Source organism: Vulpes lagopus, chromosome 6 (genome assembly GCF_018345385.1).
Source record: "Vulpes lagopus strain Blue_001 chromosome 6, ASM1834538v1, whole genome shotgun sequence".
Classification (NCBI taxonomy): Eukaryota; Metazoa; Chordata; class Mammalia; order Carnivora; family Canidae; genus Vulpes; species Vulpes lagopus.
The window spans coordinates 25700499-25715771 of NC_054829.1; the positions used below are offsets into that span (position 1 = coordinate 25700499).

Below are 15273 nucleotides of genomic sequence, written 5' to 3' on the forward strand. Positions count from 1 at the left end.
CCCCAGGCCAGCCTTGTGCCCCACAGACATTCCCCTGGACATGCACAACTCCCACCAACCTCTGCCTCTTATTTACCTGCAAGGAGACAGGGGTGCTGGATTTCCTCCTGAGATGGCGGGAAGAGCATGGTGGGCAGAGACTAAACAGGACAGACTGCCCCCTTCCACCTGCCAGCCTGGCAGAGGCATCCCCTGGGGTCTATGTCCAGATCTCCAGATCTCTCAGACCTGGATGTGGGCACAAAAGAGCTACAGACTCAGGCCTTGGAGCAGGAGGTTGTGACTCACAAGTGCCTGAAATGGGGCTGGCTTGGGGACTCTGGCTGACCACTGAGGCCCAGGGGTGACAGGATGGGCATAGCAGGGTGAGCCACAGCAGGGTGGGCATAGCAGGGTGAGCAACAGAACAGGTCTGGGGACAGCCAGCTCTCACGCCTTTCAGGAGGGCACCAAAGAGTGAGGGTGTAGGCGCTGATGATGCCACATCAGTGTGCCAGGCAGCAGGCAGGGCCTGTGTCCCCCGGGCACTACCCCACCGAGCTTACCACGAGCCCATAGGGCTGCGGCTTCCTCTCCGGCACTCAGGAGCACAGCTCCACTATTCCAGGCACATGAAGCTCCTGCCTCATCAGAGGTCACCGTGTCACTGGTCAGCTCTGGCTCTTGAAAAGTCCTGCTCCCCTGCGGCATGGTCCTGGGTCTGTGCTCTGCAAATCCAGTCTCTTTCCGGCCACAGCCCTCACATCTGATGATGGATACTGCAGTGTTGGGAGACAAGAGAGCAAGGTTTAGGAGGGTGCTGATTCCCCCAGGCAAGGACATCCAGGGGACCCTGGTGCCTGGGGTAAGAGTGAAGCCTTCAAGGGACAGAGAACAAAGTAAGGTCAGCCAGGGGAGCCTCTATCCACATAGTTAGAGGCCAAGATACACTTTTGGGGTTCCAATGCTGACTCTTCCATTTTTCATACTTGCTCTGTCCAATACGGTAATCACCAGCCATATGGAGCTATTTAAATTTAACTTAATGTAAAACTCAGCCACACTAGCCACATTTCCAAGTGTTCAAAAGCCACAAGTGACTGGTAGTTAGCGTATTGAATAGTGCAGACTATAGAACATTTCCATCGCCACAGAATGTTCTGTTGGACAGAGCAGTTCTAGACGAATGATCTTGGACAAGTTCCTTAATCTCTCTATGCCTCAGTTTCCTTTTCTGAAACATGGGGCTACCCCTAGGGTGGTTGTGAAGATCAGTAGCTACCCCTGGGGTGGTTGTGAAGATCAGATAACATAATGCAAGTGTAACAAGGAACACACAGCACAGAACTAGCGCTTGATAAATATTCATTATTGTTGCTCCAGCCCTCACCTCCTCACAGCATCATCAGAGAACCCACCAACCTAGCACATCTGGTACCCAGACGCTGGAGAGTGACAGCTACTAAGTCTTAGCCAAGCCAGGTCTCACCTGCTCAGCCCCTGAGCTGTACATCACCTAGATCAGTGGGCTGCTGGCTCCTATGCCACAGCCACAGTGTCCCCTCCTCCTTAACCACCCTGGCCTGGTGCCCCCTTGCCTTCAGCTGAGGCAGGGCAGGTTTGTGGCAGGGCCTGGAGCAGGATATCTGGTGACACTACGTTGGGTCCCTGGGTTTGGCGCAAGGGTTGGCTGACCCTGGCCTGGGTGTGAGGTCTGCCTGGTTTGAGGAGAGAAGGAGCAGAGAGACCTCTGTGAGGGCTTCCCTAGGTTTGCCAGCACCCAGATCCTCAAGGGAGACTGAGCCACCTGGAAGGGGCTAGTGTCTGGTCACCTGCAATTAGCCAGGCCTGTAGTCATAGGAAGCCATTCTGGGAATGCCCTCCTGTCTATAAGTGCTCTCTCTCCGTGTTCCCCTCCTGTCTGGCTGTTTCCTCTCTGACACCTTCACAGCTTCTTCCTCTGTCTGCCCTCAGGAATTGGTCATCCCCAGGCCCCCCATTCCCCTTGTTTATTCTCTCTTTACTCCTATACTTTTCAATGTGTTTAGGTGTCAGGGTGCCTGGAAGTCATAAGGAATGCCATCGATGTAATTAATTCCCTGATTAGAGCTGAGAGCAGTTTTATTAGCAGAAACTATGACGATTGTCTGTGTGTTCAAAATAAAAACCCAGCTATAGTCACACAGATGTATCCATGAAAAGAACATGCTCTCAGGTGGAGTGTGATGGGCCCCCGCCACATTTTCCCTTCCTATTCATTTACTGCTTGTTCATTTGTTTTATCGTGTGTGAGCAGACAGGTGGTAGCAGGTGCCAAAGGTCGGAGACGAATTTATGGGAATGAAACTCAGAACTGAGACTAGTCTGTCCATTAACACATTTCCCCTCCTGAAATTGGGAAGTGTTAGCCCAATTTCAGGCTAAGGCCTGAAGTTAACGCCTCGGCCCAGCAGGGAACTCTGAAGCGTGGTTTGTTATGCATGCTCTCCCAGAGTGATAGCATCCCTCCCCCTTAACTCCGTAACCACCACCTACCTCTACCCTTACAACACTCTGGGCTGTGCCCTGTCGCTCTCCTGAGTGCTGCATCTTGGAAAGTGCTGCATCTCCCATGTGGAGGCACCGTCTTGAGGCACCCAACACTCATCGTGTCCAAACTCATCGTGTCAAAACTGAGCCACTTCTTGGATCTCCCAGTTGAGATGTTGGTTCCTGGAACTCCCTCCACTCATTGGTCTAAGCCATGACTGGGAATTCTCTATGACTTAGATATCCCTTGAATCCAGACTTTCTTCTTGGTCCTATCCTTGGTCACCACTAGCCTAGACCACAGCCAAAGCTTCCTCTGGCCTCCAGTCCTCTTCTCTCTGGTCCATTTGCACTTGGATCATCTTTCACCAAAGTAATAATCATTTGAAGAGTCCTATCTCATCATGTTCTGGACCTCATTGAAGACCATGAACATCTCAAGGCTAATATGTGGCTCCCCTATGACCCCACACCTTTGCTGGGGTGCTGCTGGGACTTTTGCTCAGACTCCACTGGAGCAGAGAGAGTCAGAGGGTCTTTGTCATCCTTGGACCTCAGTGTCTGGCAAGTGGTAGGCATTCAGTAAGTGCTTCTTGAATGAGTGAAAGAAGGGCTTCTCCAGGGACTCTTCCTCACCCATTCAGTATGGCCCAGACACCTCTCTTGTATTTCACTCTGTCCATCATATGGACTAGAACCTATTCTTCTTCAATCCCCCCAAATCTCAGTGTCCTCATCTTTAAAACGGTGATACAGCAATAACAAATGGTGGAGTAGTGCAAGGATAAACACCTGGTTTGGTAACCTGGTTTCTGCCCTCAGGAGTTCTGTAACCTTCAGGAAGGGATAGAAACTTGCAACTCTCTGTTTTCTCGACTATAAAATGGGCAAAAATGAGTAACTCTTTAGAGTTAGAGACCTACATGAGATAGATGTGTACAATGTGCATTACTGGCATCGAACCTGGTGCAGAACAAGCACTCATTAAATTGTGTCATGAGTTTATTCCCCACCCACCCCCTTCCCACTTCCTCCCACCCCACGTACATAGGTAACCACTGTTATTCGTTTCCAAGGTAGCCTTCCAAGGTTGCTTTATAAAGATGCAAATAAATGCAACACATATGCCTGTTTTCTCTATTTTTACACAAAAGTTTACATACCCTATACCAGGAGTCAGCAAACTTTTCCATAAAAGGCCAGATAGTAAATATTTTGGGCTTTATACAGCATATGGTTCCTGCAACTGCTCAGCTCTGCCATTGTAGAACAAAAGCAGCTACAGACAATGAGTTTGGCTGTGTCCCAACTCAACTTTATTTATGGAAACCTTAACTTGAATTTCATATCACTTTCTGATGTCCTGAAATATATTCCTCTTTTGACCTTTTTCAACCGTTTAAATATATTTTTAAAAACCATTGTTTGTTCACTGTCCATATAAAGACAGTCAGTGAGCCAGATTTGTGCTATCTTTTCACTTTTCAGTATGTCTTGGAGACCTTTCCCTATAGATGTAGAGGAGCCACGTCTTTCTGTTTCAGTGGCATATGACTCCATCCTGTGGATATATCCTAGTTTGTTTAACCAGTCTCCTACGAAGGACACTTAAGTTGTTTCTATTCTTTGCAAAACATTCTGTTATTACAGAATAGTGCAACTATGAATAACCTTGTTCATCCATCATTTTGGACATTAACAAGTGTCTGTAGTCATATTCCCCTCGAGGTGGAGCTGGGACATGGATTCTGATGTGTGTGATTTATTGGGGCATTGCCAAGGGAGGGAGGGAAGCAGAATGCGAAGGTGGAAAAAGCCTAACAAGGACTGGTCCCAGGGAAATCAAGCCAAGGCATGATGGAGGGTGGACCTTGCAGAATTTTCCCACCTTGAAGCAAGAGGCAGGGCTTTTGAACTTCTTGTTTAGGCAGTCATTGGTGGTGGGTGGGGCTTGTCAGGTGGTTACCATCCGCCTAGAGCAAGACTCAGAAGAAACCAGTGGAAGGTGCACCAGCTGCTGCAAAGGGGACCTGGGCAGGGTGGCAGCAGTGCCTACATGGCAGGTTTATCTGCGGGATCATCTTGGAGGTGGAACTGCAGGAGCAAAGCATAGATGCACTGCAGTGTGGATAGACCCTCTTTCATCGGGTCTATATCAATTTACATTCCTAGCAGCAACATTTGAGAGTGCCTGTTTCAGGACAATCTCACCAAATTAGTCTATTATTAAACGTTTGAATTTTTGCTAATCTAATGGGTTAAAAAGTGCTATCTCAGAGTAGTTTTCATTTGCACATCTCTTAGAATGAGCATATCTTCAGGGTGCCTGTGTGGCTCAGTCAGTTAAGTGTCCAACTCTTGGTTTCGGCTTAAGTCATGATCTCAGGGTCATGAGATTGAGCCCTGTTTCAGGCTCTGAGCTCAGCAGGGAGTCTAGTTGAGATTCTTTCCCCACTCCCTCCCCCTCTACTCCTCCTTCCACTCACACTTGCACACACACATTCTCTCTCTCTCTCAAATAAATAAATAAATAAAATCTATTTTAAAAAAAGAATGAACATATTTTCATGTGTTTAGGAAACAGTTGTATTTTTTCCCATGAACTGTTCATACTTTTGCTGATTTTTCTTTTTAGGGCTACTGGTCAATCTTTTCCATTTCTAGGAGCTCTTTCTATATTGTGGAGATTGGTCCTTTGCTTATGATAGGAGTGGCACATATTTTTCCGTTTGTCATTTGTCTTCTTACTTTGTTTAAGGGTTTTGGCCAAGCAGATGTTGTGATCATAGGGCTGTTTGGACAAGTAAGTCATACACTAGTTAAGTTTTAGATAATGCCTGCTACCTGGTAAGCACTGAACAGGTGTTATTTCCTCGTTGCCCCCTCCTCTCTGTTCTATGCTTTATCCAACTGCGCTTGTTACTCTCCCTGCAATAATGGTTCATGCTCCCCTCCTCCATGCATTGCCTAATGCTATTTTTCTTATCTGGAATGTCTTCCTCTTCATTTTGGACTGTGAAAATCCTATCCCTCTCTTAAGCCCCAGCTCAAATGCCGTGGTCTTTCTTACATCTGAATTCCTGTGCCTCTGCTACCCATCACAGTCTGCCTTAGATCCAAGTTATTGGCACACATTTACCAGACTTTTTCTGAACCTCAGTTTCCTTATCTATAAAATGGAGCTGCTAAAGAAAATAGAGATTTCTTTTTATTACAAAATGATATGTGTTTACTGTAAAAAAAAATATATTTTACTGAAAAAATTCCAAAAATGTAGAAACAGAGGCAGCCCACGGTTTACAGATCCTTCCAGATCTTTCCTATGCCTATATAAATATCTATAGGGGGAGACAGCAGTTTTTCTTAAGACACAAACCTGGAAGTATACTATCTATATTATTCTGCAACTTCTTTGTATCATTCCATAAAATAATGTGGCTAAGATGATGCATTTAGAGCCTCTGGCTCAGTGCTCAATAGATGGTATCTCTAATTACTCTATGCACCTTACAGTGATGGTTTTAAACTTTCTTTCAGCAGCAAAAGCCTTTTCAAACAAAACAGTATTTGGAAGCCCAACTTATAAAGTAGATAGAATGGAGCCTCCAGGCTAGGGTGCATTTAGATGAGGTAGAGGGCATGGAGCCCCTCACCAACTTGTATCCCCAATTGTTTTTGAAAACCTCAGTGTTAATATCTTTTCAGGATGGAAGAATGAACTGAATTGAACTGAGCAGCATCATTGTGGGTATGCGCCATCTGGGCAGTTTTCACTTGGGCCTGAAGATCCCAGCCAGCAGGGCCAGGAAGTGGGTTCTCCCAAATTGGTCAAAAGAGCCCAAAAGTCCTCAGACTAGAGCAGACCTTGGTGGATCATGTAGCTCATTGGCTTCCTCTTGGCTTGGTGCTAGCCTGCCATGAAGTTTTCATTGGTCCATGAAGAAATGAAGAAAATAAAGCCAATATGGTGAGGTTTCCATGAAGTTAAGCTTATTCACATGTTTCTTTTTGGCATTGCAATGTCTTTTCTTTCATGGAATTATGGTGGCAATAATTGGTAGGGGTGTGTGTGTGTGTGTGTGTGTGTGTGAATTTCTTACTTACCTAAACAAAAAACTGGCAACTTTATGTTGTTCCCCTACATTTGATTCAAAATTTCACTGATCCACGAGGTCCTACAGCCTAGAGACAGCTGTTCTTGTCATGTGGTTCTTGCCATGTGGCCGGACTTCTCTGGAAGAATCCCAGAGAGATAGCAAATTCTATTCTTGCGTCAGCAAAGCTCAAGAACTGCTATCCTTTGATGACACTGAAGGAGCTCTTCCAAGGCTGAGTCGAAGGAACCTTTCCTGGGGTGGAGGCAGGGGCTGTGGTCCAAGAAAGTCACCTGATTCCCAGTGAAGCTCTTGCAAGCCTCTGTTGCCTCTGCCCTTGTCCTTAAGGGGGCACTGCTTCTTTAGAACACTCTGACAGAGCATGAGAGACTCCTAACTGGGAACCTGAACAAGGGGTGGTGGAAAGGGAGGTGGGCTTGGGGGGGGGGGGGGTTGGGGTGACTAGGTGACGGGCACTGAGGGGGGCACTTGACGGGATGAGCACTGGGTGTTATGCTATATGTTGGCAAATCGAACTCCAATAAAAAAAATATACAAAAAAAAAAAAAAAAAGAAAGAAAAGAAATAGCCACAATATAGCCTTGAACTTAAAGAAGAAGAAGAAGAGGAAGAAGACGACCACTCTGGGCCCAACATGGTGCCACACCCTTCTCAATGTCCCACGACCTGAGACGAGAATGGGGCATGCAACTGGGCTTTTGCTAAAAGCTTGTGAATCACTTAAGAGAAGCTAGCACAAAGCCAGATGACTGGGCTTACAGACGCTGCAGCTCACAATCTGCGCCTCGTCCCACCTGCCTACCACCTTCTATGTGCTGATGGCACAGGCAACCTGCTGGAGGCCACCAGGGGCCCCACAGCGCTCCTCACATTGTGGGCCTCCCTGTCCACCTCTAAGGACCAAGCTGGGGCTTCTGAAGGGAGATGGCGGTTTCCTTATAGCAGTAATTTTGGTGGAAGAGTAGAACCTATCAAAGAACTGGGGGCTTCCTCCTTTACACTGCTGTGAGCCTATCAGGCAAGTCAGACTTTTGATTTCTGTCATTTAATCCCAAAGCCCCATCCCAGCAGTAGATGATAGTGGGTTGGGTTCAGGAGGCCCCAGGTGTTAAAAATGCATGGACATCTGATTGAACACATGGTCTTTCTTTCACATGGAGGGATGCTTGGACAGTATAACATAGCATTTTGGGGAGTCTTTCATTCCCCTTGGATGAAGAAGAATTTTCTGTGGCATGCCTGAGTTGTATCTAGCTCTTCTTTTGCTGTCATTCATGTGATTTTAAAATTCTGGCATAATTTTCAACCTAGGACCATTTACTTATATTTGCAGAGAAATCACATGACCTCATTGTTTCTCTTAGTCTTCACTCTGGCCCCGTGATGGGGTGTCACTATTCCCGCTTTACTAATGAGGAACCCGAGGCTCAGAGGAGCTCTGTAACTTGCTCAGGCCATTCTGCTAGAAGAGTAAGAAATGACGTTTGCCTCCCCTAATCCTGTTCTCTCCCCTCAGTACAGCTCGGTCCTACGTACAACTAGGGAATGCGGGAGTTTCTTTGTTGGTGGTCGTTTTTGTCTTCTCTGCAACACTAACTACTGGCGTTGGGATTTGAACTCAGGAATCTTGCAGCCACTAGCATTGAGTTCCATTAGAGAAACAAGTGACAGGAATGATGGCAACAACAAAAAAAAAACTACCAAGAAAGAACTCTTTGAGTTTCCATCTTGACCAGATTGGGGAACTCTTGGTTGACCAACTCGTTGGTCAAGTTCAAAAACGTGCAGAACAAGGCAGAGCATGAGCTACTTCCTTCATCTTTGTGGTTTGACACTAAGCTGAGCCGTGGGACCAGCATGGTGCCATCAGGAGACTCCCACCAATCCACCAGCTCACTTTCTCTCTCTCTTTCTCTCTCTTGGGCACACTCTGGGAAGCTTTTGAAAGGATTGTGTTTTCTGCTGCCGGTGGTTGTGCCGATCTGCTCCTGGGAATGAGGAGCAGGTGCCTGAGCTCCTGAGCTCCTGATTCTGGCCCATTACAGCTCCTAGAACTTCCCGATTGGCTAATAGAACCACTCTCCCACTCTAGACCCCAAACTTGGGAAGTAGGGTGAGGCGTGGTGGGGGCCTGTCAGGTTAAGGATTTGCTGCTGGTGGCCCTGGAAGGAAGAGCAGCATTCAACGCTATAGGAGCCAAGCTCTGAGCAAGGGGTCCTGGGGGAGGGCTAAACATTGCCTTGGAAGTACTGGGGTCCCAGCCTCTGACATCTCTCCTGATTTGGCTCCTGCCAGGAAAGGGTAAGAGGAAGCCTGCTTCTTGGTCAAGGCACCCGGGGTCAACAGAACTGGAGTAGACACAGAAGGAGAGGGTCCCACACCTTATCCCACTTGGGCAAGGAATCCAGTGGAGAGGTGAGGGTTGGGATCTACTGGGGGAAGGAGCGTCCTCCAGGCCTGAGCAGATGCTCCCAGGCTGAGCTGGTCTGTTGGGTGGCCCAGGAGTCAGGATGCTCTGGGTTGGAATCCCTGGGCCCTGATTTACTAGTAGTCTAACCTCAGACCAGGAAGTGCACCCTCAGCTTCAGTGTCCACAGTGTGCTCACACTTGCCACAGTTCAGATACTTTCATATACTGTGGTTCGTGTACACAGTGAAGCGACATGATATTTATGGTGGAGGCCGCCTTGTAGAATGGCCTAATAATAAACACATGAATTACACGTTCAAATTTGTGAGGCAGCTTAATAGTTAAGATCTCAAAGGACATAAGCAGAAAGTTTCCAACTCAGAAACAATAAAGGAGGGGGATAAAAAGCAACAGTGAAGTACCATTTTATATTTGTTCAATTAGAAAAGTAGAAAAAATTAATAACACATTAGGATGTTGAGGTTGTGCTCTGAGTGGTACATTTATATATTTTGATACTTTCAAAAGGCAATGCACCTGTGTGTACCCAGAGCCATAAACATTTATAACCTTTTTAAAATACTCTTCAATATGGTCCCTCTAGTCCATAGAATTAATCCTAAAAAAATAATCCTTTTTAAATGTCTATTGTAAGTATTTTTCAAACATACAGAAAATAGAATAGTATAATGAATCCCCTTTACTAAAGGAGTATTTTAACAGAAGTTAAACAAGTATGTCCACAGTGATAAATTAAAAACCATCTATGCAACGGAAAATGTCTGAATAAATTGTGATTTGTCTTCAGATGGACTATCGTGTAGTAATTGAGATGATAAATATGAAAACCGAAATTGTATAAAGTATGATCTAATGTTTAGTGAAAAATTCAAATTTAAATTGTGCCTACAGGTAATGACAATAGGGTAAGAACATTTATTTGAGCAAAGGTATTTGCTGTGTGGGGGTAAGGGGATGATGAATTAGGTTTTTATTCTCCTTGAATATTGTTATATATTTTTACAATGAAAAGAAATGAGAGAGATAGTCTAGTCTCCACCCCCAAAATCAATCAATGAATAAGCATTTGTTAGGCATCTATTCCACAGGTAATTTGTGTTAAGAGTTGAATTAAGAAGTGGCAGGGGATAGATTTGGGGGCAGGACTTGATTTGGGGGCAGAAGTTGGTCCCTAAGAGTCTCAAAGACTCTCAGAATGTCAGAGCTATATGGGACCAGTCTAATACCTTCATTTTATAGTTGAGGGCCCTGAGGCCCAGAGAGGCTGTGATTTGCCCAGAATAACCCAGCAAAAGCCTGGCTAGTCCACATAGGAGTAGGCACTCTCACAGAGCTAACTGGCGGGCCTTACCTCAATCCCCCTAGCTCAGGGCACCTCCACATCCCTGAGTCACTGCCCGTGGGTGGAGAGAAGGCAGCCAAACAGAGGACACTTTTCTAATGCAGAAGCAGGGGGGAGGGGGTGGCCCGAGTGGGGACAGAGGGCACAGGGATGTTGCTCCTAGGTGGTAACCCCCTGTTTTATGATGATCTCCACAGGACCCTGAGTGGGCTCAGCCAGACCCAGCCCTCCCAGCAGCACATGGGGCTGTCCCGGACCGTCCGGCTTTACCCAACCACTGCAGCCAATGGTCAGCTCACCTCCAATGCCCTGCCCGCAGGGCCAGGCCTTGAGCGGAGAGATGGCGCCCAGCAGGCAGCGTATCTGGACCACCCGTCACCCCCCTGGGGTAAGGATGCCCTGTCTTAGGGTCCTAGGAGAGCAGGGCATCTAAATCTCTGACCTTCTCATCCTCACCTTTGCTTCCCCTCCACTATCACCAATGGGCTGAGGTTCAGCTGTCCCTCAACCTCTCAGCCAATCAACCAACAGTTGCCAAGGGCTTGCTTTGGGCCAGTCTCCAAGGGTCCCAAACCAGCTGATCGGGGACTTTGCCCTGTCACATATCCTGCCTTTGCTTCCTTGTATCCAGCTGCGAAACTCACCTCCCTGGCCCTGGTCCTTCTACCTCTTCCTTCCTGCAAACCGTAACCTTCCTGGACCAACCTGGCCAGATCCTCCCCTGGCAGCCATAGCAGGGCCTCTGCTTTCTAGAGGAGACAACTGAGCATCCCTGTGGGTTCACACTTTGGCACATTCTGGTCATTGCCCAACAGTCCTTTCCTCTGTGCCTGCTCTCTCTCTCTCTCTCTCTCTCTCTCAATCTCTTTCTCTCCCAGTATCTCTCTGTCTGTCTCTCTCTCTCATCCCTCAGAGCAGTTACTCCAAGCTGCCCCTACTTGCCCATGTCCCATCCCATGAGCACATGGATAGGCCGCCTGCCACCCCTTGGAGAGCTCCTCGCCTTCCTGCCCATCTGTCCCACTGTGCTCACCACTTCCTTACCTAAACCCAAGCCTGAGCTCACTGCCTTTCCTTTTTCCCATGTTAAAAGTTAAGGTAACATTCACGTAAAATTGACCATTTTAAAGTGTACACACCAGTGGTTTTTAGTGTATTCACAATTTTGTGCAACCGCCAGCACTATCTAATTCCAGAACATGGTCATTGCTCCACAAAGGATGCCCCTGCCCATGAAGCCCCTCTCTCCCTCTCCCAGGCTCCGGGCCCCACTAGTCTACTTTGTCTCCGTAGATTTGCTTATCTTGGACATGTTGTAAACAGAACCTCCACAGAATGTGGCCTTTTGTGTCTGGTATAACTTAGTATGATGTTTTCAAGGTTTATCCCTGTCAGTACTCATTCCTTTATATGGTTCATGACCTCCTTTCTTGCTATCTTGGAAAGGGGATATCGCCCTTCTTGATTTCTCTAGAATGCTAGACCATCCCTTGTCTTCTCCGCACTCTCTCCCTTCTCCCTCTTCAGCCTGCCCCCTCTCCTGGCCCCTTCCCATCAGCAGATCCATGTAGTGACAGTGCCCATTCTCACACACAGGTTTGCACGTGCATACACCCCCACAGAGTTATTTCTTCACTCCCTTTGGGCTTCCATCTCTCTGCCTTTCACGGGACAGCTTCTTGAACACACGACTACGCAGACTTTTGATACTTCCCTCCTCAAGCCCTCGCCCTGTGCCTTCCCTCCCTGGGCTCCCCATGCTGAATGAATACCCCCCACCTTTGTATTTCCACTGCCACTACCTGTGTTACATAACCAGCTTGCGTGATCACCCTGCCTCCCCTTCCACCTGGACACTCCAGCTGGGAAGGCACCTCTTTGATCTCTTACTGAAAATTTTCAAAGGTCACCACTACCCACCAAATATAGTGCCCGCCCTTGCTCTGGCAGCCAGGGCACTCTGCAACCTGACTCTAGTGATTCTCAAAGGCTCTATCTTCCTCTGCTTCTCTTAGAAAACCCCCCACTGGCAAGTCAGAGCAACAGTCAATTCTCTGCCCATGGGTTCAAAGCCCAGCTGCGGCACTTGCTAGCTGTGTGACTTGGAGCAACCTAACCTTGTCTGGGCCTCAGTTTCCTTAACTATAAAATAGAAACATCAGCTTGGTTATAGGACCATTGTCAGTATTCAGCTATTGTAACCCTCAAAAACGCCAAAGATCTAATGGTTAAACCTAAAAGAGTACTCACTCAAGAAGATAAAAGGTTAATGTACATAAAGCATGGGCTTAGTGGTTGGCACACTGACATATCTCAATAAATGTTGGACTGTGAGATTCTCAAAGGTATTACCCTGTCCCCACTATGCCCCCACTATGGGATCTTACTTCTAGTAGGTACTTAGCAAATGCCCTTGGGATGGATTCACCCCTGACCCCAGGGGCCTTTCTAACCAGCCTCTGGAGGTCACAGCTGTGCCTCTCAGCCCTGCCCCCTGGACCCAAGCCCTCTCTCTGCAGGGCTGAACCTCACTGAGAAAATCAAGAAGATCAAGATCGTCTTCACTCCCACCATCTGCAAGCAGACTTGTGCCCATGGGCACTGTTCCAACAGCTGTGAGCGCGGTGACACCACCACCCTGTATAGCCAGGGCGGTCATGGGCATGACCCCAAGTCTGGCTTCCGCATCTGTGAGTCCCTTCCCCCGACTCAGGTGGTTCCCAGGTCCTGGGGGTTGGGGGCGAGGGACAGGCCTGCCTTGGGCAGGAGCCCAGACCTTCTGCAGGAAGGAAGCCTCCTACTCTCAGAATGGGGCTTCTGTGAGTGGCCACCAGTGCCACAGAACGCTGGACCCTCACCCAGTGCAGTTACAGCCTAGCCGTGTGACTCAAGGCAAGCCCCAGAACCTGCCTGAGGGCCTGTCTCCCCCCCAGAGAAGTGAGGGCATTAGTAGTGCCACTGGCCTCCTGTCCCTCCCAGTTACTGTGGGGTCCAGGGCCCTGGCATGAAAGGGCTTTTTAGAAAGGCAAGGACTGGCTCTCATCCGCCCTTCCTCACTCCCAGCCTCCTGGAAAGCCCCTGCCTCTCAGGGTGTGCTGGGCTCCCCCAGCCATCCAGATTTGAGCCCCCGCTCCCCTGCTTCCCTGGCCCCACCGGCCACGTGGTGGGGGCCGCCGTGTTCTCCGACCACCGGTCACCTCGAGGCCCGTGTCCCAGATTTCTGCCAGATACCCTGCCTGAACGGAGGCCGCTGCATCGGCCGGGACGAGTGCTGGTGCCCCGCCAACTCCACCGGCAAGTTCTGCCACCTGCCCTCCCCGAAGCTGGACGCAGGGCCGCGGGAGCGGGGCTCCCGTCTCGGGGCCCTGCTGGAAGGCCCCTTGCGGCAGTCCACCTTCACACTGCCCCTCTCCAACCAGCTGGGTGAGTGTGGGGCTGCGGGGTGCGCTGGGGAGCGGGCGTGGGGGTGCTGGCATGGTGGTGGAGGGCACGCCAGCTGCCTCCAGTCCGCACTCCCTCCTTCTCTGCTCCCGGGGTTCAATTTAGTTCATTTCCTAAACTTCTCTTTGCCTTTCCTCTGAACTCAATTTTTTTTTTTTTTGCCCTTGCCCCCTACTGGGCACTACGGATGAGACCAAACAGTATCAAGGCAGGGTCCTGCCTTCAGGGAACCTTCCGTCCTGGACAGGAGAGTGGGGCGGGGTAGGAAGGACAGCATCACCCTATAAAACATGTCATTCCCCTGCCTTCCGCTCTCAGGTACCAAGTAAAGGTACCAAAAATATAGACTTCTAGAGGAGGTCAGGGTGTGGAGAGCCCCCCGATTGTGCTCAGGAAGGCTAGATGGAGGAGGGGGGGCTTCAGCTGGCCTTAAAGGGTGGATAGCCTTTGACTAAGCAGAGAGGGTGGGAGGTGGGGCCCTGCATGGTCTGTTGGGCCAGATTTCAGGGGTTGTACAGGATCGTGGGGGCAGGTAGAAAAACCAGGAAGGTGGTTTGGAGGTTGAGAGGTCCTTCCTCAGAAGGTGCAGAGTGAAGGAGTTTGTGCTCCATCCTGTCCTCACTGGGGAATTGTGCTGGGGTTTGAGCAGAGAGTGGAGAAATGGAAGGAAGTTTCTGGGGAGACATGCAGCCAGTGGCCTGCCTGGCCTAGGGCTGGTGCTGGGGCTCTGTGGCCCGGCTCTGACCCAGCCCCTGTGCCCAGCTTCCGTGAACCCCTCCTTGGTGAAAGTGCATATCAACCACCCGCCGGAGGCCTCTGTGCAGGTCCACCAGGTGGCACGGGTGCGGGGCGAGGCCCCAGAGGAGAACAGCGTGGAGACCAGACCCTCACCCCGGCTCCCTGCCAGCCCCCGCCACAGCCATTGGGACGGCAACAGCATCCCCGTGCGGTCTGGAGAGGCCCCTCAGCCGCCACCCCCTATAGCACCCAGGCCCCCTGGACGGCTGGGCCGGTGTTATCTGAGCTCCGTGAATGGACAGGTGAGAGCGCATCCCCTGCCATGGCCCTACGGACTTCCAGAATAGTGCCTGCCCCTCACTCTGCCCCTTCTCCTTCTCTCTCTGCTCCTCATCCTTACGGAATAAATGTCTGCAGCATCTTCCATTCCCCATATGGGAAAACTCAGGATATAATATTGCCTGAGCAACGAGAGGGCTCCTCCCTACTTTGGCTCTGCTGGGTACTTGTCATTGCCAGGCATTCCAAAGAGAACCCAAAAGAGCCCGCCTCTGGAAGGGCACCAGCATCCTCTGGTCCCAGTAAACCCTGGCCCATCCTGGAGCTGAGCCTGGGACTCCCTGTGCATGGACAGTAGGGCTGTTAGAAAGAGTATGGTATTGAGTTGAGATTGGGGTCACAGAGATGTGGAATTGGAA

The 15273-nt window shown here is 49.3% G+C and overlaps 1 protein-coding gene across 2 annotated transcripts in view; it reads left to right on the plus strand.

The window, feature by feature from the left end:
- LTBP2 (latent transforming growth factor beta binding protein 2) overlaps positions 1-15273 on the plus strand; it is a 99864-nt gene that overhangs the window by 37406 nt on the left and 47185 nt on the right. For both annotated transcript variants that reach the window (XM_041758437.1, XM_041758438.1), the window contains exons 4-7: positions 10594-10784; positions 12916-13086; positions 13613-13819; positions 14600-14877. In XM_041758437.1, coding sequence (XP_041614371.1) covers positions 10594-10784; positions 12916-13086; positions 13613-13819; positions 14600-14877 — 847 coding nt within the window. The remainder of the gene's footprint in view (positions 1-10593; positions 10785-12915; positions 13087-13612; positions 13820-14599; positions 14878-15273) is intronic.